Source organism: Scyliorhinus canicula, chromosome 4 (genome assembly GCF_902713615.1).
Source record: "Scyliorhinus canicula chromosome 4, sScyCan1.1, whole genome shotgun sequence".
Classification (NCBI taxonomy): domain Eukaryota; kingdom Metazoa; phylum Chordata; class Chondrichthyes; order Carcharhiniformes; family Scyliorhinidae; genus Scyliorhinus; species Scyliorhinus canicula.
The window spans coordinates 49,391,210-49,415,654 of NC_052149.1; the positions used below are offsets into that span (position 1 = coordinate 49,391,210).

At 44.0% G+C, this 24,445-nt stretch overlaps 1 protein-coding gene across 1 annotated transcript in view; it reads right to left on the reverse strand.

The window, feature by feature from the left end:
• Positions 1 to 24,177, reverse strand: part of pik3r3b (phosphoinositide-3-kinase, regulatory subunit 3b (gamma)) — a 647,314-nt gene extending 623,137 nt beyond the window's left edge. Inside the window, exons 1-2 of the mRNA XM_038794197.1 lie at positions 23,975 to 24,177; positions 22,925 to 23,557 (exon numbers count right to left, since the gene is read on the reverse strand). Of these exons, the coding sequence (XP_038650125.1) occupies positions 22,925 to 23,237 (313 nt within the window). The 5' untranslated portion in view covers positions 23,238 to 23,557; positions 23,975 to 24,177. The remainder of the gene's footprint in view (positions 1 to 22,924; positions 23,558 to 23,974) is intronic.
• Between the last annotated feature and the right edge of the window lie 268 nt (positions 24,178 to 24,445).

A 24,445-nucleotide genomic window follows, 5' to 3' on the forward strand; every position in this document is an offset into this window, starting at 1 on the left:
TGGAGTCTCTTTTTAAAATATATTTTGGGAAGGAAAAAGGGACACAGCATTTTGTAGGGGGGGGGGCCTTTGTACTTTGGAGGAGGGGGGCAACTCCCAAAAATGTTACCTCCTTCCTTTTTCCTCCCTACCTGCCCTGCAAAATCTGCCCAGCACACGTCCTCGCCCCACATCCCTCGATTTTCCGACCCCTCCCTTCCCTCAAAGCCCAGGGCTTATCTGGATCTGGAATCCATCAAAGTTCTTTGTGGGACTTCCCGCAGTCCACACAGTGCCCATTGATCAGTTCTGGCAACGCTGAGATGGCAGCTCGAGGGCGAGACAACCCCAACTGAAGAGCCAAAGTCCCACTCTGCCTGTTTAACCTAGTAGCAGTATGTGATTACAGTGGGTTGGGGTTTCTTTAGGTCTATCGGCACTGATTACAGTGAGCAGCATGTCAACTTCATCCAGTGTGCTCATTTCAATCATTTCAATGTTCAAGAAGCTCTAACTGTCCTCTAGCAGGACACATAAGCCATGGGCAAGTACCCGAGTAGTTTGCATCAATTAAAGCTAGCCAACATTGCTTAAAGCTAACCTACAGCTTTTAATGGGGAATTGTGCTGGAGGATGTGCAGCAAGTCACTCTGATCTGGGAAAATTGAAGAACGGCATAACATTATAAAGAGTGGACTTTTGGCTGCCATGGAGTAGAGATGTATTAACTCCACAGAGGGCCATGAGATCCTCAATTTGTATGCTCAACAGGAATTCAAGACTGGAGGTCACGCCCGAGGACCTGGATTCAGTGTTGCAAGAAAGTCAGGGACAATATAGCGTGGTCAAGATCCATAAATGCATCTTCAAATGCCATATTTCATTAATGGCACACTAACCTCAGACACTGCTCAATTTACTCTACCCCAATCACTCACTCATCTACCAACAAGACAACCTGAAATTAATATGCTTCACCACACCCTCACACACTTACTGCAGAGAATCTCACAGCCACATTTCACAGTAGCTTACAAAAAACTGCAAACTATTCAACTATGACAGCCCCATCATCAAATTTAATTGCATGATATTCCCTGACACACGAGCATGAAAAGTGGGAACGCAACTGGAGAAATCAAGGACTAGCTCCTGGTGGACAAATGTGTGTGTGGTTCTAACTCCATGGAGAAGACAGTGCTAGCAATTATTGTGAAGGCCATTGCTGAGTTTATGGTCAATGGCGGGACTCAAATCATCAACAAAATATTCTTTCTTTCTGATAATCCAGTTTCTAATGTAATCCCATGGTCCAAATCATTAATTTTACTATCTGTAAACTTTATATTAAAAGTGTTAGTGCCTGGTTTGCTGACTGTGAGGACAGTGCAATCTGATTGGCAGCTAATGCTGCTTGATGACATCGCTATTGATCAGTGTCTGGAGTTCCCTCGACTTGGTGCCAGATTCAAACTGATATTGGGAAAGGGAAAATCCACAACACAGGTCTTTGTGGGAAGCTTTCTTTCACGGTCAATGAGAAACCCCGTTGCTTCCCATTAACCATGAAATACAAACCATAGTCTTAACATGCTAATGGTGTGCTCCATCACATTGTGTGTCACCATGGCTTTCATTGTATGCATGCAGTGCACAGGTTGTCTACTGGAATCATGAGCCGGGTCATCAAAAAATAGCCCTCATCACCTAAATGATTTGCAGTGCTGGCTCAAAAGCAGCTGACACAGTGGGCAGCAAGAAGGTGAAGGTCTTATGTTCTTATGTCTCAAGACTGTTGTTAAGATACCAGTCAGCGACCTGCATGGTATGCTGTGATTGGTTACACTCCAGTTAACACCAAAGAAGTTGAATCCCTTTTGGTTCTATATGCAGTGCTGACATGTGGAGCCTGCAAAATGATACACGTGCAGTCATTGGCAGTCTGCACTATGGGAAAGCCTTCAATGTTAGTGAGGCCACATGCTGTCTGTTTCTCTCTGGCAAGAGAGGATGAAAAGTAATGACTTCTCTTTAAGAAGAGAGCCTCAGTGACCTCACTTGCACCATAGTGGATGGCAGACTGCAAGATGGTGCGCCAGCCTGGAAGCAGGCTGAAACATGAAAGTTCATTGTTGTGTTCACCTACACATCCACTGGTAATGTAGTCCTTGCTGAGTCTGAGTTCTCAGCTGTGGTGCAGCAGGTGACAGATTTCAGTGAGAATGTCCTTGTTGAAGTGCAGACAAATCACATGTCGTTCTCACTAAGGTTCAGGTAGGCAGTTTGCTTCTTAAACACCCTGGGTAGATATGACTTCCTGCTTACAACACTTCTCCTTCAGCCTTTCCATCAGCTCGGCTTGCTCTGCATGGCATCTTTCATCTTCCAAGGCCCATTGTATCCCAAGAGGAATGCCTACTACTGCACTCATGTCTGGGAGCAACTGGGTTGTGCAGAAGTCTTGAAGTCAGCAAAATTCAGTCAGTGCTTGTAATACCATGCCCTGTAGTCTTGGGCAACTTTGAACAACAGTGGAAAACATCAAATACTTCTTGAACAAAGTTTCAGCTGTGAGAAATGAAGAGAACCAGGATCTTGATGTCCAAAGTGGCACCCTTCACGTCACATCAGTGTTGCATGCTGATTGAGGGCATGATCTGCCTCCTCTGAATACTCAACCAAACAATTACTCCACATCAACACCCTCACCAATATGGTATCTAGTATGATTTGCCCCATGAGTGTGCCTGTAGATCCCTACCCCACCCCTGCACCTTTTTGGGGCTCGAAAGTCACTCAATGTGCAAAGAAAAACCACATTGCTTGCCATTTGTGTTTACGCCCTGGAACATAAAACAAAGATTAATTTTGCTCAACCAAAAATGATATTTAATCACACACACAAGCTCTTCTTTCACATTTGTGACAGTTGTTTCTATCAATCCTCAGCTGGCTTCAGTAGTATCTCATGCAGCAATGAATTGTGCCAAAACATACTTGGGTTTTACAAAGCTGCACAAAGACAGTATTCAGTAGCCAGCCACTATTACTTCACCGTTACAGTGTCAAATGATGTGGCAGACAATCTAGGACAAGCATATCAGTGAAAGGCAACAATCAAAACAAACTACTTGTTGAAGAATGTTGACAGGTTTCCAAAAATCATAATTGAGTCTGGCATGAACAGGATTGCAGCAAAGATGAAATCCTTCCACCAATTATGAGTTATATGACTCAAAACAGGTAGAATAATTGATGAAATCATTTTTAATGAAAAGTATAGCAAAGGATCCAACTTTTGGTGTTGCTGACTCAACTTCCAGTTCAATTTTTATAAACTTTTCCCAGCTAATCCTTGTTCCGAACAGCGGAGTATCCATGCTCACCTGTACACATCAGCAGCTATCATGGACTCAAAGGCCCTTGCTCATAACGGTTTGGAAATTCTCACTGCATGAAAAATGTCAATAACAGAGACCTTTATATAGCAATTTTGAGCGAACAGAACTTGCATATGAACTGGGAGCAGGAGTAAGCCACCCAGCCCTTCGAGCCTGCTTCACCATTTAATGAGATCATGGCTGACTTAAGCATTCTTAGCATGGTGTCATATGGTAATTACATACAAGAAACAATTGAGAAACAAATCAGGGAAAGAACAGTGTGTGAGGTAATGAAAGGATATATTAAGAATTTAGTTATCTTGAAATCATGCAGCACAGAAGGAGGTCATGCAATGTCTTCAGCCTTGGCCTGTTCTTCAAATGAGATTTCCAATTAGTTCCAGCCTCCATCCATTTCTCCATAGCCCTGCAAATCTTCAGTCCATATCCAAATCCATATTGAAATCTGTTAACATGACCTCTTCAGGCAATGAATTCCAAATCATAACGTATCACCTTTGATTCTGTGCACTCTGGCTATTGATCCAGCTAACAAAATTAGGTGCAGGATTCTCTCACCCCGACGCCGGGCTGGAGAATGGCTGGGACCGGCGCAAATTGCGCCACCCCGCCCCGATGCCGGTCCGCCGATACTCCAGAGACCGGAGAACCAACGCCATTGGTGCCGGCACGGTCGGTACGGCGCCGGTCGTGGGCCGCTCTACGGGGCCCCCCCGGTGATTCTCGGTCCAGGTTGGGCCGAGCGGCCACGCTAAAAAAGGCGAGTCCTGTTGGCGCCGTCCACACTTGCTCTTAGTCGGCGGGACTTTCGGCGTGGTTGCATCTGGGGTGGCCTGGTTGGGGGGGGGTTGGGTCCGACCCCAGGGGGGGCCTCCGCTGTGACCTGGCCCGCGATCGGGGCCTACTGATCAGCGGGCCGGCCTCTCGGGCTGGGGGCCTCTTTTGTTCCGCGCCAGCCACTGTAGCGCTACGCCATGTTGCATCAGGGCCAGGGCAGAGAAGGAAGCCATTGTGCATGCACGGCTTCGCGCCGGTCCAACTGCGACCTTGTAACTATCATCAATTGTTGTAAAAACCCACCTGATTAACGGAAGTCCATTAGGGAAGGAAATTGGCTAATAGGCAGGAAACAATGAATAGGGATAAGGGGTTCTATTTCAGGTTGGCGACCTGTGACCAGTGGGGTTCCATAGGGATCAGAGGTTGTTTTTTATCAATTTAAAGTAGCCAATTATTTTTCTTTTTCCAATTAAGGGGCAATTTAGCGTGGCCAATCCACCTAACCAGCACATCTTTGGAAACCCACAAAGACATGGGGAGACTGTGCAAACTCCACACGAACAGTGACCCAGGGACGGGATTCTAACCCGGGTCCTCAGCGCCGCAGTCCCAGTGCTAACCACTGTGCCACACGCCGCCCAACAGGGATCAGAGTTGGGACCACAACTGTTTACAATATATATAAATGACTTGGAGGAAGGAAGCAAATATATTGTAGCCAAATTTGCAAATGACACAAAAATAGGTGGAAAGGCAAGTTGCGAGAGGGATACAAATAGTTTGCAAAGAGATATTGATAACGCAAGAGATACGCAAGTGGGCAAAAAAAATGGTAAATGGAGTATAATGTGGGAAAATGTAAAGCTGTTCATTTTGGAAGGAGAACAACACAGTATTATTTAAATAGAGAAAAGCTGCAAAAAGCTGCAACACAAAGGGATGCGGAGGTACTTGTGAATGAAACACAGAAGGCTAGCACATGGGTGCAGCAGGTAATCAAGAAGGCTGATTAAATTTTAGCCCTTATTTCAAGATGGTTGGAGTATTAGATTAGAGAATTCTTGCTGCAACTGTACAAGGCACTGGTGTGACTTGTGTATATTTAAGGCTGAGATAAATCGATTGTTGATCAGTAAGCGAATCAAGGGTTACGGGGAAAGGGCAGGATGATGAACGCGAGAAATGTCAGATCAGCCATGATCCTATTGGACAGGGCAGCACAGTGGCCTAGTGGTTAGCGCAGCTGCCTCCCGGCTCTGGGTCACTGTCCGTGTGGAGTTTGCACATTCTCCCCATGTCTGCGTGGGTTTCGCCCCCACAACTCAAAAACGTGCAGAGTAGGTGGATTGTCACACTAAATTGCACCTTAATTGGAAAAAATAATTGGGTAATTTAATTTTTTTTTTAAATGATCCTATTAGATGGCGGGGCAGGTTCAAGGGGCTGAACAGCCTACTCCTGTTCCTATTTCTTCTGGTCTTACCTGGTCTGGCTCACATGTGACTGTAGGCCCAAGGCAGTGTGGTTGACTCTCAAATGCCCTCTGAAATGGCCGAGCAAACTGCTTGGTTAAAGGGCAACCAGGGATGTCAATGAATGCTGGCCTTGCTAGCGGCCATATCCCAAGAACAAATACGCAAAAATAACTGAAACTTGCAGCCAAATATTTAATCCTGTGAACATTGACAGATTTCTTGGAAGAAATGCCGCATTAAAGAAAGATTTTCTCACTGGTTAACTGAAACTATTTAGCATCATTATTCCAAATCCGGTTCACTTGTTCATGAGGTGTGGAAAATATGAGGCAGCATTTATAACCCATCTGTCGTCCTGAAATTAAATAGAGTCAACAAATGTCAGACTGGGTTTACATGGAGACCAACCAGATCTGGGCAATCTTTGACAAACATGCCCGGCTCAGCAGTTTTCATGGGCAATTTGGCGGTGCTGGATCGTAAACTTATTGAATTGAGTTTCAAAATTTTCAATGTTGGGTTCTGAACTCCCTGTAGGAGGTTATTAATTTTTTCCTGCAAGTTTTTTTATGTTCAGCACAGTTCATGCAAAATCATACAAAGGGGCACAAAGGAACTGCGGCATTTTAAGGGTAAAATATGTCCAGCGTAACTCAATCCGTTGTGCTAATTTTACAAATGTCAAGATAGCAGCCTGCCCCACCCACAAAACGGGTCAGACCCCAAGGTCAAATTCATTTCCGTTGAAATGAGCAGAGAATGGTATCTGTTTGTGAGCCTTCAAGGAGGCTCTCAAAATGAGTTGGTTCTTTTGACCACAGGCACCCCATAGACCAGGGGTGGGCAAACTTTTCTGTGCAAGGGCCACATTCAGAAATTCACAATTTTAATGGGCCGCATAGTATATTAAGTAAAATAATTGCTTCACCCGGTTATGATTCTGGGCGCCTCATATAGAACATAGAACAGTACAGCACAGAACAGGCCCTTTGGCCCTCGACGTTGTGCCGAGCAATGATCACCCTACTCAAGTCAACGTATCCACCCTATACCAGTAAGTAACCCAACAGCCCCCCCCATTAACCTTAAAAAAATAATTTAAAAAATTTTTTAAAAAAAATTTAAATTTTTTTTTTTTTAATGACTTGGTGGACCGCATAAAGACCATGCGGCCCGCGGGCCGTAGTTTGCCCACCCCTGCCATAGACAGATTTGAAATGTATTGAATATAACTTTCCTTTTAACGAACTAAGGAATTGATGATTACCAACACTATTAGCAATTGGTTCTGTTTAATAGTTTTAGGTCAGTTTCAGTTATTTAAAATTGGGGTTACCCACAGATGGGGACTATCGGTACTTTGATGGAAAATGTGTGCTCATTCTGACAACGCCCATTTTCGGTTGTGTTAATCAAACTGCAAGTTGCTACTATTAAAGATAGGAAAGAATGTTTTTAAAGCAAAAAATGTCAGATATTACAATCTGAAACGCTGCCGGATTGGTGGTTTAAGGTAAAACTTCCCATCGAATGGTATGCAAATAAATTTGAGTGGAAACTCGAGTGGAAAATAACTCTCACGATGAGCATAATTTTAGGCACCATTTGTGCTTGGATCACCAATTACACTCAAAGCAGAAACTTCACAACCTGGTCCCATGTTATGTGGTGAAAAGTAGCAACACCACATATCAATAAATCTAGCTCTAAAGCATGATCGAAACCTGGGGGGTGGATTTTAAGCTCCCCTGCCAGGGAGTGTGTGTGAAGATTGACTGGTTCATAACTACAGTGGGTAGCCTTCTCGTCGCCTACTCACCTGCCATTAACCGGTTTAAAATGTTATTGGGGGTAGGGGAAGGGAGAAAGGGAGACATCAAATGGCCCTTACGTGGCCGATTAATTTTTTTTTTTAATTTTAAAAATAAATTTTAGAATGCCCAATTCATTTTTTCCAATTAAGGGGCAATTTAGCATGTTCAATTCACATACCTTGCACATCTTTGGGTTGTGAGGGCGAAACCCACACAAACATGGGGAGAATGTGCAAACTCCACACGGACAGTGACAGCCGGGATTGAACCTGGGACCTCGGCGCCGTGAGACTGCAGTGCTACCACTGTGCCACCGTGCTGCCTTTTGTGTCCAATTAATGGCCTCATCCTGCCCCACACACACTTTGGGCGGGATTCTCCGACACCCCGCCAGGTCGGAGAATCCCCGAGGGGGCGGCACAAATCCCCCCTGCCGCCCTGACGCCGGCTGCCGTATGCTCCGGCACCGTTTTTCGGGTGGGGGCGGGATTCTTGCCACGCCGGTTGAGGGCAGTTGGCAGCGCCCCCCCCCCCCCCACCCCGGTGATTCTCCGGTACCCGATGGGCCGAGCGGCCATCCATCTTTGGCCAGTCCCACCGGCATGGGTTACGTAAGGTCCCACATGGCAGGACCAGGCAGGTATGTCGGGTGGGCAGTCCACGGGTGGTGCAGAGTGATCTGACTCCGGAGGGAGGGGGCCCCCACGGTGGCCTGGCCCGCGATCGGGGCTCACCGATCTGCGGGCAAGCCTGTTCTGTGGGGGCACTTCTTCCTTTCGCACCACTTCCTGTAGGGTTCCGCCATGGCCGGCGGGGAGAAGAGAATCCCCCGCGCATGCGCCAAAATACGATGGCCGGTCTGCATATGCACGAGATCATGAAGGGCCTTCTGCGCATGCACAAACTCGCGCAGTCCCTTCGGCGCTGGCTGGAGTGGCGGCAACCCCTCCGGCATCCACCTAGCCCCCCAGACAGGTGAGAATTCCTCACCTCGGGGGCCCGTTGACGCCGGAGTCGTTGGTGCCGGTTTTCTCGCCAGCATGGGGACTTAGTCCCCCGGAAGAGAGAATCCCAACCTTTGTGTTGGGCAACTGAGATCGGGGGATGGAGGAGACACATCCTTTGTGGGTTCCCTGAAACCATTGGAGGCACACCGGCGAAGATCACGGGCTGGTTTCTCCGATTTTGAGGCTATGTCCGGAGAGAAGTTTCTAGTTTTACAATGAAAAAGTCAACGCCAACCCCGCATCGATGCTCCGCCCAGTATGGGGCTAGCAGCCACGCCACATAAAACTCCCGGTCTTCCCGACATAAACGGCCGGGGAATTGCCGGGTCCGTGGCTGCGCATGCGCACGGCGACAACCTGTAGAGGTAACGCCGTACAACATGGCGCCTGCTGCGCACGGACCTGCCCAGCCAAATAGTGTCCCCCTGGACACCCCTTCGCAACCCCCTGGACATCCTCCCACCAGTCTCCCCAGCCCTCACCGAAGCCCCCCCTGCCAGCAGCATGTCTCCAGCCTGACTGTGGTGGCGCTGGACACAGTCCACAGCCGCCATGCCGGGTTTATGAAAACTCAGACCACAGGCAACCCGCGCGGTCGGGAACCCAGCCAATCGAGGGCGGAGCATCGGGGGGGGGGGGGGGGGGGACTCAAAGCAACGCGCTATGGCCTGTGGCACGCGCCTTGATGACGCTGATTTGGAGGGGACAGAGCATCCAAAAAACGGTGCCAACCCCGATTCAGTCGCAAACGGCGATTCTCCGCCCGATCGTCGGGCAACGGAAGATCTCGCCCCACATTGCCTCCTATGCCTCTCAAACCAAACCTTACACCCTCCCTCAACCTGACCTGCCAGCCTGGCCCTGGCAGTACTGTGGATCGACATCCGAATGCAGGCTCCCCTTCAGCTAGACTGCTTGAATTCCCAGTCACAGCCACCGTCCCCGCCTGCAACTGCTCCAACTACAGAGCTACTGGCCATTCAGTTGGCCACCAACTCAGCAACTCTTTCTCAGGCTTCCTCCGAATAGAAGTGTTTAATTGCTGCAAAACAGCAGGCGGGATGGTGGGCAGGCAACCACCAATCCCCGCTTCCCCCCCCTCAAAACCCACCAACCCCCCCCCCTCAATGTTTTAAACATAAAATCCAGCTCATGTTCTGGCTGGTTAAAAGTTTAGCAAGCGTTCTGTTGAAACAATGCAAACTACTTTTGGCAATTTAGAATCCAGAACTTGAATTGAATTAACAGCCCTTCATTTTATGAATCACATGAAACGAGGTGTTTTATCAAGCCACTAAGAATATTAAAATGAGATCATCAAGTGATAATTACAACCATGTGTTTAATCTAAATACAAAATTAATATCGGTTAAGGTGATGTAGCAGCAAGTGATCAATCTGTCATTTCGGAAGAGCACGATCCTTTCAAACTCTTGTGAATGCTTCAGAGGGCATTACCTTCAAGAGTCTTGGGGTGTGCTGTTTTATTGTGGTGTTTGAGCACAAAAAAAAAATGTATCAGGCGTATTTTTATATGCAGAACTTTCCTGGTTTGTGCTTTAGCTCCTCCCAGTCCTGAGGTACCCATTATTAATCATTCGTTAGAAGTCAATGACCGTGGGTGGGGAGTAAATTGTGTTCAGTCAAGGATGTCAGGCAATCTAGCTCAATGGTGACGTTCAGTCACATTTATTTACCTCTTATTCCCTGGTCTTGCAATACTGATTGAATCACAAGGCAAAAGTCGAACGCAGTCATTTTAAGATGAGTATGCATGAAGAAAGAAAATAATTTCAAGATATCTCTCATCCATAATTTTTTTACATTGTTACTAATCAGGACATGGACCAGGAAGAATCCCTAAAATAAGCAAACGACACTTGGAAGATTTGCTTTAATTCCCTTAGAATTCTGAAAATCTTAAAATTAAAGAATTTTAATTAAAGATTAAAGAATTTTGAGGAAGCAATGTCTTTGATCATACATTTTCCAGCTGTGGCAAATGTAAAATGACAGTACTTAAGCCAGGTTACTACTTGTTTGAATTTGAAGTTATAGTTCCTGTGGCTTGTAACAACAGAAAAGATTTCAGAGGAGAAAGGTATAGCCAGGCTCAAATTTCAGGAGCTACGGAGGCAATAATTGATTAGGCACAGTCCTTATCTTCTTGATTCGTATCCCTTTAAATGTTAAGCTTGAGGTATAACCTGCCAATATTGCTGATTTTTCAGTGTCAATTTGGCTCGGTGGGTAGCATTGTCATCTTGTGAGTGAAAAGTATCACGGACGGAGTTCAGCCCTACGACAGAAGTTCAGCACATAGTCAAGGTTGACAACTCGGTGCAGCATTGATTGAGGTGGAAAGGGCTCTCTTTTGGATGCAATGTTAAACTTGAGACTCCATTTGCCCATTCAGGTGGATGCATAAGATTCCATGGCACTATTTGAAGGAAGTACTCCTCGTGTCCAGGACAATATCTGTCCCTCAAGTTATTTCAACAATAATAAATTACCCTGGTCATTATTTCGTTGTAGTTTGTATGCTCCTGCTGTGCACAAAGTGGCTGCCAAATTTCTCAACATTACAAGTGACCACACATCAAAAGTAAAGTAAAACAGAGCTTTATGACAACAAGGCCGTGGAGGATTCTGCACAATTGCATTTTTGTTCATTTTTTTACAGACTATTCCATTGCGGCTGTCTAGCTGCCTATGAGCAGTCTCCCATGGGTGATACGGGCCGGGATTCTCCGCTATCCGGCGGGGCGGGCCGTGCCGGCGCCGAGGAGTGGCGTGAACCACTCCCGTCGTCGGGCTGCCCGGAAGGTGCGGAATCGCCACGCCAAGCCAACCAGCGCCGAAGAGCCTCCGCCAGCTGGCGCGGGTTGCCGCATGCGCTGGAGCGCCAACGTGTTATGGCGTGATCTCAGTGCATGCACAGGGGGGTTCTTCTCTGTGCCGGCCATGGCAGACCATTACAGCGGTCGGCGGGGAGGGAAAGAGTGCCCCCATGGCACAGGCCCGCCCACAGATCGGTGGTCCCCGATCGCCGGCCAGGCCACCACGCCCCCCCCCCCCCCCCCCCCCCCGAGGAGTCTGCAGGCCGCCGGCAGAGTCAGGTCCCGCCGGTAAGGACCTTGTTTGATTTACGTCGGCGGGACTGGCCAAAAAACGGGCAGCCAATCTGCCCATCGCGGAGCGGAGAACCGCCGGGGGGGGGAAACTGCCAACGGCCCCCGATCGGCGCAACGCAATTCCCGCTCCCGCCGAAAAACCGGTGCTGGAGAATCCAGCAGCTGGCATCAAGGCGGCGGGGCGGGATTCACGCCATCCTCCGGAAATTCTCCAGCCCGGTGGGGGGTCGGAGAATCCTGCCCATGATGTCCCTCAAGATCACTCTGCTCTTCCAAATATCTCAATCTTTTCACAATTATGATACAAGCAATATGAGCGACACTTGAATGTCAGGGATTGTAGGAAAAGCTAACATTCTTTCATTCTGTGTTTCCTTAAGTAAATGCTCTCTTAATCTTTGAAAGAAATTACTTCAGTTTGCTAAGAAATCATAGGCAGATATTTTCTAGTATTTCTGTAGGTAAAAGTGACTGTAGCACTTCTGGGGTTCAATCTAAAAAGAATTATATAACTGCAATAACTGTCAACAAGTACGTCTTCAAATTCCTTACTGGTAAGGCTTTGTCTATGATAAATATAGCAACTATAAGAACACCAGACGTGCACTATAGCAACAAACCAACTTTCGTCTTTTTTGCAATAGAGTAATTTAAGTAACAGATTCCAATTGGCACAGCAAACACATGTAACAAAAAAAATAAGATGAAACAAAACTTGGAATTCGAATGGTGAGAAAATTAGAATTTTGCTCAATATCTAACTGGCACAGGCAGATTGTCTCTATTAAAAAAAACAGGCAAGTTGTCATTATCATCCATGTTGTGCACACAGTCCCCGAACAGCAACTTAAATGTGCCAAGATAGTCAATACACTGACAAATACAAGTTTGGACATACTGCAAAAGCAGTTAGTAAGCAGCTTGCGTTACTGCTTAAAAGTTGATATATTGAAAATCTTTAAAATTAAAAATAGGGCGGCACGAGGACCCAAGTTCGATCCTGGTCACTATCCGGGTCACTATCCGTGGAGTGTGCGCATTCTCCCGTGCTTGCATGGGACTCACCCCCACAACCCAAAGATGTGCAGGGTTGGTGGATTGGCAATGCCAAATTGTCCCACAATTGGAATTTTAAAAAAGTTAAACATTTCATTCAAGGTTTTTGATTTGGATTCATGTTGTCAGCATTCCAGATATCCGTACGTATAACATATCACAGCACATATAATTTTGAGTGAAATCGAGTTCAGGCAGTACACAGTTCAATGATCCAAAGATCTTTAATGATTTGAACATCCCTTATTGTTTATAAGGGATCTCTTGGTGGTGCTTTGGTGTGTCAACAGCCCACAGTACTTGCATAAGATAGCGGGGGTATATGTTTCATGAAGTCTATACGAGTCAGATTTTAGTAGTAGACAAATCAAAACATCTCCGATCTTTACAACAAAATGCTCGCAATCTGATGTCAAGAAGAAAGTTTTCAAGGAAGGTAACAGTCTCATTTATCAAATACTGAGCAAATTTATTTTTTAAGCTCTTTATGCTAAGCAACAAAAGCATCAAATGGCACCAGGCAATACCAATCTTGACACAAAATAATTGCAGAATAAGAGAACAAATTTCATCCAACAATTGATGTTATAAAAAGATAGCAATGAAGAGGCTTACTGTCTTTCTTCTGACCATGTGAGAGGAAAGCAGCATCCTTCCTCTGAAAACAGGAATGAACATTATAGCCATGCTTTGATGAGTAGGTAAGGAGGCTAATTATAAGGAGGGCAAGCAATCTGGCGTGTTGCTACATCCGAGTGCAGAGTGATTTGCTACCTGAATACCACCATTTTGCAAAACAATCCAGGAGGCAATAATAATGCTGGTTTTTGAGTGGATCAGAGTTGAGCTGCTGAACAAAGATCTGGCGAGTCATCCGACAGCAGAGCCTCCAGAGTTTGACCTCCTTCAAAACAGTGGTTTACACTCAACAGAAACCATTGGAAGGACATCACACCTCCTCCACAAATGGAATGTCAAGGACAGCCCAGCCTGCATCTGTGGTCATCCCAATCAGACTGTTCACCACATTGCTGATGATTGTGGTTTACAAAAATTGCCACATGATTCAATGTAAACCACATAATGACACACTGTGATTCTGGTGTCCATCTTGGACTGAGGATTGAAAAGCTGTAAGATGTCACATGCAAGAAGAACAACATCTGAGCAACATAAAATATCTTGCCCCTATTTGTAATCTGGACACTTTTCTTCCAAAGAACCTAAAATTTTAACCTCTGTGCAACCTCCAATTATGACCCTTTAATATTGTGCTCCAGCCCGTGAATTCACGTCATTCTTTTCACCGTAGTTTTCTCATGATAAATGCCAGATGATTGTTCACAGGCAAACATACAAGTAAAAATACAGCGAGACAAAAGCTTTGAAATTAGAATTATGTTTCATATGTCAGAAGCAGAAATAAGTTGAAGTTCTTACCCACCATCTATTTGTAATCAAAGGGAAGTGGAAAAATTCAATTTATATAAGCTATTAAGCATGTTCTGACATTTAGTGTGCACAGTGTGCAGTGTGAGCAAAGCACACAATACTCAATCCTATTTTATATTCTGCAAGCATATGGCAACTATCCTGCAAGTGGATAGAAAATAAGGGTTGCACCAGACTTGCAATATTTTCTGTTTTTTCTCAGAGTCCATGTTGGACTTAATTCTTTGTAAAACATCGGAATTCCTGTAAATGTCAGAGTGTTAATCTGTTAATAACATTTCCATTCTGACCCCAGTTGGACCTTTCTCCAAGGCACAGACGCCACTTTACAAACATGCTCAGAATTAATTAGAGAGAGAAAGGGGTCCTTTATTATTACACATCTGTATTGCGCAGGGAAATTATTTTCAAACATCTTTCAGTAGCTCCCTAGAGCATGACTGGTGGGCTATACTATGAGAAATCTATTGGAGGAATCATGGCCCATTAAAATAAAAATTGAGGGACAGATTCAATTCCACATTCAGACCTCACACATACTGGCAACATGCCAGCTGGTGTATTGTTCTGAAAGGAAGCCTTGTTATTGGTTGCCTCTGAATCTGCCATCAAATTAAGAATTGTAGGCAGATTGTTTAGGTTGCAAATCCAATCAGAGCTCCCACTGCCCCTTCGCACACATTAGAACTATGCCATTATTTCTTCTCCCAAGCCTTTCTACCAAAATAACTCGCCTCACATTTCTCTGTATTAAATTCCATATGCCAGTTGGATGGGCTAGCTGGTGCAGTTGATTGGCATCATGATTGATGATAGCCAAACCTGCAAGTATGGTAATATTGGCAAATTTTGATATTTTACTCTGTATTCCAATAGCCATGTAATATTTCTTAGCACAACTCATTGTTTTTTGTCCTTAAGCCTATTTTTTATCCACACTTACACTGACCCTTCTATTCCATACGCCTCAATTTTGTTAACCAATCTTTGCTACGATACTTTGCCAAACATTTTTAAATATCCATATAGACAACATCCACTGCATTTCCTTCATCAACCTTCACTGTTTATCAAAAAAATCAATTAGTCAAGCACGATCTGCCTTTGACAGATGTACTGTTCTGCTTAATTAAGAACAAAGAACAAAGAAATTTACAACACAGGAACAGGCCCTTTGGCCCTCCCAGCCTGCACCGATCCAGATCCTTTATCTAAACCTGTTGCCTATTTTCCAAGGATCTACTTTTCTCTGTTCCCCACCCATTCATATATCTGTCCAGATGCATCTTAAATGATGCTACCGTGCCCGCCTCTACCACCTCTGCTGGCAAAGCGTTCCAGGCACCCACCACCCTCTGCATAAAAAAACTTTCCACGCACATCTCCCTTAAATTTTCCCCCTCTCAGCTTGAAATCGTGACCCCCACTCTTGGAAAAATCTTGTTGCTATCCACGCTGTCCATACCTCTCATAATTTTGTAGACCTCAATCAGTCGCCCCTCAACCTCCGTCTTTCCAATGAAAACAATCCTAATCTACTCAACCTTTCTTCATAGCTAGCACCCTCCATACCAGGCAACATCCTGGTGAACCTCCTCTGCACCCTCTCTAAAGCATCCTCATCCTTCTGGTAATGTGGCGACCAGAACTGCACGCAGTATTCCAAATGTGGCTTAACCAAAGTCCTATACAACTGTAACATGACCTGTCGACTCTTGTACTCAATACCCCTTCCGATGAAGGCAAGCATGCTGTATGCCTTCTTGACCACTCTATCGACCTGCATTGCCATCTTCAGGGTACAATGGACCTGAACTCCTAGATCTCTCTGTACATCAATCCCCCCCCCCCCCGAAGTGAGAATCATACCCCAACTCAAACTTCTCCAAAGGTCTGTTGATTTTTTTTCTCTGATGATTGTTTATAATACCATATCCACTGCTGATGTTGAACTGGCAGGCCTGCAGTTGCTACAAATGTCTGTACACCTTTTCTTGAATACTGGGACCACATTTACCACTCCCATATCTGAGGCATATTAAAAGATTATGGTAAGCCCTTCCCGCTATTCCACCCCGACTTTGCTTATAAACCTGGAATGAAAACCATCCAGACCAGGTGACTTGCGCACTCTAAGCACAGCCGGGCTTTCCAATATGTTCTGCCCGTATATTGTCACTCCATCCAATATCTCCACCATTGCCTCTTCTAGCGATACTTTGTCAGCAACCTCTTCCTTAGTAACCATGGATGCAGATAATTCTTTCATTCTTCTAGCCTTGCCTTGCACCTCTAAGCATCTGTCAACTTTTTACTCCCAATAGGCCCTACCTTGTCCCTCACGACCCATTTACTAGTAAATATGCCTGTAGAAGATTTGTGGGTTCCTGTTTATGATAACAACCATTCTCTCTTTGCCAGTCTTATTTTCCTTTTCACTTCTCTTCTCAACATACAGTATTTGACCTGGGCCTCGCTAAAGAATTCATCTGAAATGCACCAGCCACCCTCATTTATTTTTGACCTTCAAAGAGAAAAAGCTGTCGCATTCTCCAAAGATCTCACAATTTCAGAACAGCCTGACATGTAAAAACAAGTGGCCACACAGAATTTGTAATTTTTTTTTTAAATTTAGAGTACCCAATTCATTTTTTCCAATTAAGGGGCACTTTAGCGTGGCCAATCCACCTAACCTGCACATCTTTGGGTTGTGGGGGGCGAAACCCACACAGACACAGGGAGAATGTGCAAACTCCACACGGACTGTGACCCAGGGCCGGGATTCAAACCTGGGTCCTCAGCGCCTTAGGCAGCAATGCTAACCACTGTGCCATCATGCTGCCCCAGAATTTGTAATTCAAGCAGCAGGTATACATAGCATTCCATCACTGATATTGGAGGGATATAATCGTAAGTACAGTGGAAGCCGAATTTTGGAAGCAGAAAATTAAATTTCTAGTTGGAATGTTGAGGCCACAACCCAGCTAATTTTGGAAGCCGTCCTGGTTCTGGGGGTAGGGAGGGTGGCTGCAACACTCCATCATTGAAGTTAAGGACCTCCTCCCCCCACAACATGGTACCCATGGAGATGCAGCTGTGGCCGCACTTGATGGGTGGGTTTTCTTCTCCACAATAATGGTCTGGCAGCTGTACCGAGCTCCTATTTAACATTTTGTAGAATCTCCAGTGGACACCTCCATCCTGAGGCACCTCTCTTTCAACGACCCACACTGTCAGTACTGACCTCTGACATTGGAACTGCTGATTTTGCAATGCTGCAGGGTCTTGTATTGTCAGCCATCCTTAACTGAACAGCAAACGCCCCATCTGGCCACTAATTGAGCGTTTTCTTGAAAATTGCATCAGGCGCCATGTGGCTTGGGCTGGCACCTGGAAGTGATCCCAACAGTGGAGTCCCAACCTTAATGAACATTCAGCTCTCTGTATTCTATTCCCTTCACCGCCACCCCCCCCCACCACACCCCCCCCCCAACCCCCCCCTCAACCCCCCCCCCACCACACACCCCCAACCCCCCCCCCAACCCCCCCCCCCCCACCACACCCCCCCCAACCCCCCCCCCCCCCCAACCCCCCCCCCCCCCCCCCCCCCCCCCCCACCCACCAACCCACGCTAGAATTATTTTACCTTGTTTCCTTATTCCCGTTAATTCACCCTGGTACTTTTCTCCTCTTGTAGCCCAGTTAATCGGATATCCTATTTCCATTCTCCCAGATCATTCTGGCTCTGCCTTCCCCTCAGATTTCACATTTGCATTCTTTACCTCCCAGCAGTCAACTCAGCGCAATATTGACGGATAGATACCTGGCAGTATGTCACATTCTATCAACTTTTTTTAAGTGGCCCTTGACAGCCAAGTATTCTGTGCTTTGCATGCTACAATACACACTATCAAACATGAAAAAAAGTCAAAAACAAAGCAACAGTCTTGTAAACGCAGTGAGGATGTAAATTATTGTCAATGGTGATTCTATGGAAATATATTTTTTAAATTTAAATTACCCAATTCATTTTTTTTTTCCAATTAAGGGGCAATTTAGCATAGCCAATCCACCTTCCGCGCACATCTTTAGGTTGTGGGGGTGAGTCCCATGCAGGCACGGGGGGAATGTGCAAACTCCACAGGGACAGTGACCCGGGACCAGGATCAAACCCGGGTCCTTGGCCCCATGAGGCAGCAGTGCTAACCACTGCGCCACCGTGCTGCCCCGATGGACCCAATTTTAACTCTGTTCAAGAGGATAGGTTTTGAGTGGGTTAAACGTTTCACCATGTAACTCACAAGCAAGAAAGATAGAAGTGGATCAGACCTACTCCTTAATCTTAAGACATTTACTGAAACCCATGTCTTACTGGCCCTTGTAGTTTTGCAGATGAGAGGGAATAATATTTTGGCAAATACTTTTATTGCTCAAGAAAATCAACTGAAGTCACTTGCCTGCTGCACCCTATCAGTTTTATTTTCACAAAAGCATTCATATAAAGTGAATATAGACTATGTTGACTATATTGGTGGGTTTAGATTGTATTATTCTTAAATCTACTGCCCAACACTAACAAGCGTTTCCAATATAATATAAGCTGTATTCACAAAGTGGATGTGCGCTTATCAAAATAATCAATCAACTCAGTAATATAATTTTACTGAAAAGATTTCACAAAGATGTGATCGGTTTTATAGACAAGATGTTGGTAGATAGAGAACAAATCTCAAATTAAACAGAATTTGGCTTAATTTGAATTATTTAATTTGAATGGTTTCAAATTCAAATCAATCTCTTCTGAATAATCAATTAAATTAATCAGAAAAAACATTTCCCTCCAGATAAGTGACTGACTGAAATGTTATTAAAATCAATGAGCCTTTGAATTATGAGAAAATTAACATAGAGGAGAGAGAGCCTTTTGCAAAAAGCCAATAATGTAGGATTACTCAAATACAAGTACTATAATGATTATTATAAGGAATCCTATCTGTTCGCACAATTTTTACTAAGTATCTTTTGACTTATTGTCAACACATAAATGTCTCAGGTAAAAATGACTCTGCTGCTTGAAAATTGGAACTAGATGACGATGGAAGATACATTATTTGTGCTAAAGAACAAACACACACACCCACACAGAGGTGCACACACCCACAGAGGCACACAAACCCACAACAAGGTGCACACACCCCAAGACTCACACACCGACACCGAGGTGCACAGAAAGTGAAGGGTTTCAAATTGTCTGCTGAAGTGGAAAAGGAATCCACTCAATTGATTAGAGTGTAGAAGATGTAACCCTAATGCACGGCATTCAAAATGATAAAATTTCCCACTTCTGAATCATCTGCTCTTTTGTTAATAACACACAGTCCCATTTTTAAAAAAAAATGTTCTATTCCTTATTTCCTTGCTTCCTCAAAGCTCCTTGATCTAAAACAGCAAGGTTCCCATGATGCTGAATGAAAGGCATTCGTAATGTCTTCAGTTCAATTTTACTGATGAATGCAAAAGCCAAAAGGTCGATACAAACCCTACTCTTGCATCTGATTAATGCTTCAGAATTCAAAAATCCAAACAATAAAAACATGTTGAAATAACGCTCAGTGGAATATATGTGTCAATATTGTCAGTTTTGTTTCTAACCAGAAGTATATGGCAGCTTTTTTTTTTAAATGAATTTGGTTGTCAAGAACAATCTGCAAGCTTCAATAGATGAAAAATACAAAATAATAATGCAATTTATTATTTCTGATTTTAAAAAAAACCAAGGTTCATGTATTATACAATTATGCAAAGGTCAGCCCCAAACTAACAGAAAAGTTTTGGGTCATCAGTTCAATTTTTATAAACAATTGCTTGTTAATGTATCTTCTATGACATTTCAGAAATTTGACTTCTAAGTTTTTTTCCTTTAAATTGTTAAGCCAGAAACATAACATTTCCATTTTTTCTTTAAAAAAATCAACGCAATGTATTCCAATTTTTTATTTGGTATCCTCAATAGTATTTTTGTTCAACCAGATAGAATGCTCCTTTGATTATCAAGCAATGCGCTAAGCAACATATAATATAAATAATTTAAAAAGAATTTGGCACAATTTTTTTAAAATTGAAAATTGATGTTATGCCATGTCGGAAACACAAACACCTCCATGTTTCATGTGTAATGGCTGCTATACATTCAGGGCTTCTGGTCGCAATGCAGTGTGAAGCACTATCTTCAGCACAAGTCCAAGCTAATGATATATGGTATTCAAAATTGCTGTTTCCAAAACCTTTCTGCATTTTTAATGAGGTCAATTTTTTTTCGACAGGCACTGTAATCCTCAAAGATATCCATCCTCTTTTGGATAACGTATTGATCAAAATATTCTTGACAGATCTCACTTAATCACCTCACAAATGAGCAATCTTCTGAAAAGTTTCTGGAATCTGTTTCATATTCGAGCTCATGCTGCCTCCATATTTTAGACACTAGCTCTTGAAGCAAATGATAGGCTTTCATCGATGTTCAAAAAGACATTTGAAGATTTGTACCATGTACTGTGCTTTCAGCACTCTGCAGTTAAATTCTTCTGCAATACTGCTACTGCGGAGTTTAGCCCACAATTTTAAAAAACTTGCTTTTATTGAAAACACAAGGCATTTGCTGCAATGGTGACATGGCAATTATGACATAAAGATGATTTTAAAAATTTCACAGCAGCTTAACGTTTGGTAGTTCCAATAAAAGGCACAGCCACAATCAACAGCTAGCTATATTTGGTTTGTTTCACCTGAGTTACCACAACTCAGTTCCTCCATGCTAGCCTGCTCACCTAATTCCTGCACGTTCTCCCAAAGGGTTATTCACCATGTTACTGACTTAACTTCCTGATCTTTTTGGTATGATCAACTGACCATTTTACATTGCATTTACCTGTTTTGAACGCGAGATCCGAAAACATGTTACAAATGATAACAGGTGTAAAAGAAAATATGAGTAAACCTTGCTTGTTTAATGCCTCATCCTTACTGAAATGACAACCTGGTTTTGCAACCCAATGTTGGACGATAATGCCGATTGTTACTGAAGGGACTTGCGAATGACAAACTGCTTTTGCATCAAAGTTGTTTGAACTGAGAATGATATCCAGCGGTGAGAAAAGATTATCACAGATATACTATAAGAAAGACCCTATCTGAAATATTTTCAAATGTTTCACTACATCTTTTCCTTGACAGGAACAGTTTGAATTTGGATCTGTATTCTGGCAGTTAAAACCTGAAACTCTGGAATTGCTTTGTGCGAATTCAAACTTAACTCAGATTTTAAATTAAAAATTTTGGATTTTAACTTTGGTACATTTTCAAAAAGTATTTAAAAATATTATTTGTGCTGTCCTATTGTGGAAAGTAAAGATAAGAACATCTTGAAAATGCATTGTTACTTTAGAGTTTGATTGCACAATGGGAACTGTAGCAACGTTATGATTTATTGAACTTTGCACAAATATCTGAAACTCTGCAACACAGTCAGAGCATACTGTTGTCAAATTATAGTCTCAACCAATGCCATAATGGTGCGGCACGGTAGTGCAGTGGTTAGCAATGCTGCCTCATAGCGCCAGGGACCCGGGTTCAATTCCGGCCTCGAGTCACTGTGTGGCGTTTGCACTTTCTCACCGTGTTAACATGGGTTTCCTCCCCGTGCTCTGGTTTCCTCCCACAGTCTAAAAGGTGTGCAGATTAGGTGGGTTGGCCATAATAAATTGCCCCTTAGTGTCCAAAAAAGATGATGTGGGGTTACTGGGTTGCAGGGATATGGTGGGAGTAGGCCTGGGTAGGGCACTTTTTCTGAGGGCTAGTGCAGACTCGATGGGCCGAATGGCTTCCTTTTGCACTGTAGGGATTCTAATTATTTAATGGTTCCATGCAAGTGGAGATCTCTGAGCTTTGAAAAACATCGAGTCATTGCTAATGCTTTAACTAAATGACGAGTGGATTTGCTGCACATAATTTGAATTTTGCTTCTTTTAAAAAAGAGCACCACATCCTTCGAGTAAGCAATATTCTTTCTACACAGCATCAATAATGCAATTTTCCTCCAATTTATTTTACCATGGCCCAATATCAATGCTAATAGTGAGATTTTTCATTGAACCAGATAAATAGATTCGCATTTTCCTCAGGTAAACTATTGGAGACTGGTGAGGTCGCTGAATATGTTCACAGCTTTTGTCTATATGAAAGCATATTTTAAGAGTCATATATACACATTGGAACTGAAATGGATAAGGAAATATAGAAGTGGACAATAATTTGATGGCAGAATGCTGAAATTTAATCAAGTACTTTCAAACCTGTTTATTGAAAGCACGCAGGGACAGAATAAAAAGTTACCTTTATGATCAGAATTGTGTATTTTCGAATATTAGTACATTTCAAAATTTTAATTCATGAATTAGCTAGATATCAAGTTAAACTAAGTAATTTTTTTCAAGGTTAGTAAGATAGAAGTGTTGAATTCATCTTCATTTTTGAAAATCACAAGGGTGAAATAATCCTAAATTAGCTCCACCTTTGTAAAATCATGTTCATCATTGAATTTTGTGCCATCTCTCACCGTTATAAACTTGGGATTTTTTTTCTCCCTTTAAACTACTAAATATTCAAACTTGCACAAATTTGGTCCATTTTGTTCTGAACAAAAGTGTCCTGCACCGATGGCTAATGGGTCAAAACTACTGCTGCGAATTGCGTTTGGAACCATAATCTATATCCATGTCCTAAAGTTTAATAAACAGTGGAGCGAGCTGTTTGAGGAACACATACCATTAGTGGGAGCTGAGCTGGCCCCTGGTGTGGGAGGGACTGGTCTTGGTCTTGGCTTGGGAGATGGAGTCACAAATCGAACCGGTCCAACAAACTCAACATATGTTCCAGGGAAGTCTCCTTTGTCTTTGCTTCTTTCGTTGACACCATTTAGCCATCCTTTGGGATTCTTTTCATCTCCCTCTTGATAATTTGCCGTCACCAGCACCGACTTGCCAACAGTCAGAACGTCGCCTGGCAGTAAATTGATATCTTCGTCTCTCTCCTTCTTGTACTCGAACAGAGCACGGTACTGGAAACCCTCGGTACACATTGCTGCTGTGCTATCCCAGGAATTTTTATTCTACTTTTGGAAAAACAAAACTTGGGGTGGTGGGGAGGGGACTTGACGCCGACAACCACAGTGTGATTCTTCCCTGGAACTCAAGGTCAACTTCAGAAGCTTGTCAGTTTCTCCGGCAGTGTGAAATCGCCGCTGTCCCACTGGATACAACATCCATTCTCTTCACGTCGATGGTGCTGCGACCCAAGTTGCAGGACACTTCCAACTTCCCAATGACGGCTGGCTGCTTATCCCGTATCAAGCGGAATTCATCGGGACGTCCTGAGTTCAAGTCCTTTCTGTAATCCAAACTGTCCAGAAAGAGGAGGGGTTATTAAACAGGTTAAAGCAGTCCCCTGACCCTCTCCCCACTACATGCGCATTATTTGTTTAGGCACGAGGGGTATTTATACGCAAGTACAGTATTTGGGGATAAGTGGATCTATCTGGTAATTCACCACAGCACAAACCCCCCTCCAGCCCCGCAATAATCTCCAGACACACTCGCCTTCAATCGCTCAGACCTGTGGAACCCATGCATTCTAAAATGTCAGATGCAAAAAGGGAAAGTTGAACCAAAAAACCCCGCAGATAAAAATGAAGAAGTCCCAAGGGTAAGAGATTGAAAAATAAAACCCGAGTGCAAACACCACGGCGAGAAAAAAAATGGCTAAAAAATATACACCAGACCCCTACGGTTTTCAACATTGGAGCACAAACAAAAATACCTCTCCAAATCCTGGGCGATTCCCCCGGTAAGATGTCCACGCCTGGTGGAGAGAGGATTTAGGGGGCAAATCTCCCCACAGTGTCTGCTGAACGTGACGCCTGCTGCCTCCTCATCATTGCCTTTAATTGCAGTTGCTTTATTTCAGATGCATGGCAAGATCGGGCACTCCGCAGTCTGGACTGTTCATTGCAGTCACTTTCCCCCCAGCCAGATTCCCAGTATTTATAGCGTGACGTGTCTAACCACACCTCCTGTCTGTGATAAATTGCAAGTGAAAGTCGGTCATTGCACTGCAGAATCTGTGCAGCTGTACGGGCCCCTTGGAAAGAACAGCGCCTGGTTCACTTGCTGGCTTCAAGCTGCAACGTGTTGCATTAAGTATGGTGCACTTGGGATTGGAGCGGGACTAAAGGAACTTCTGGCATTTTCAAGATTTATTTGGGGTGGGGTGGGGGGTGTGGTGTAAATC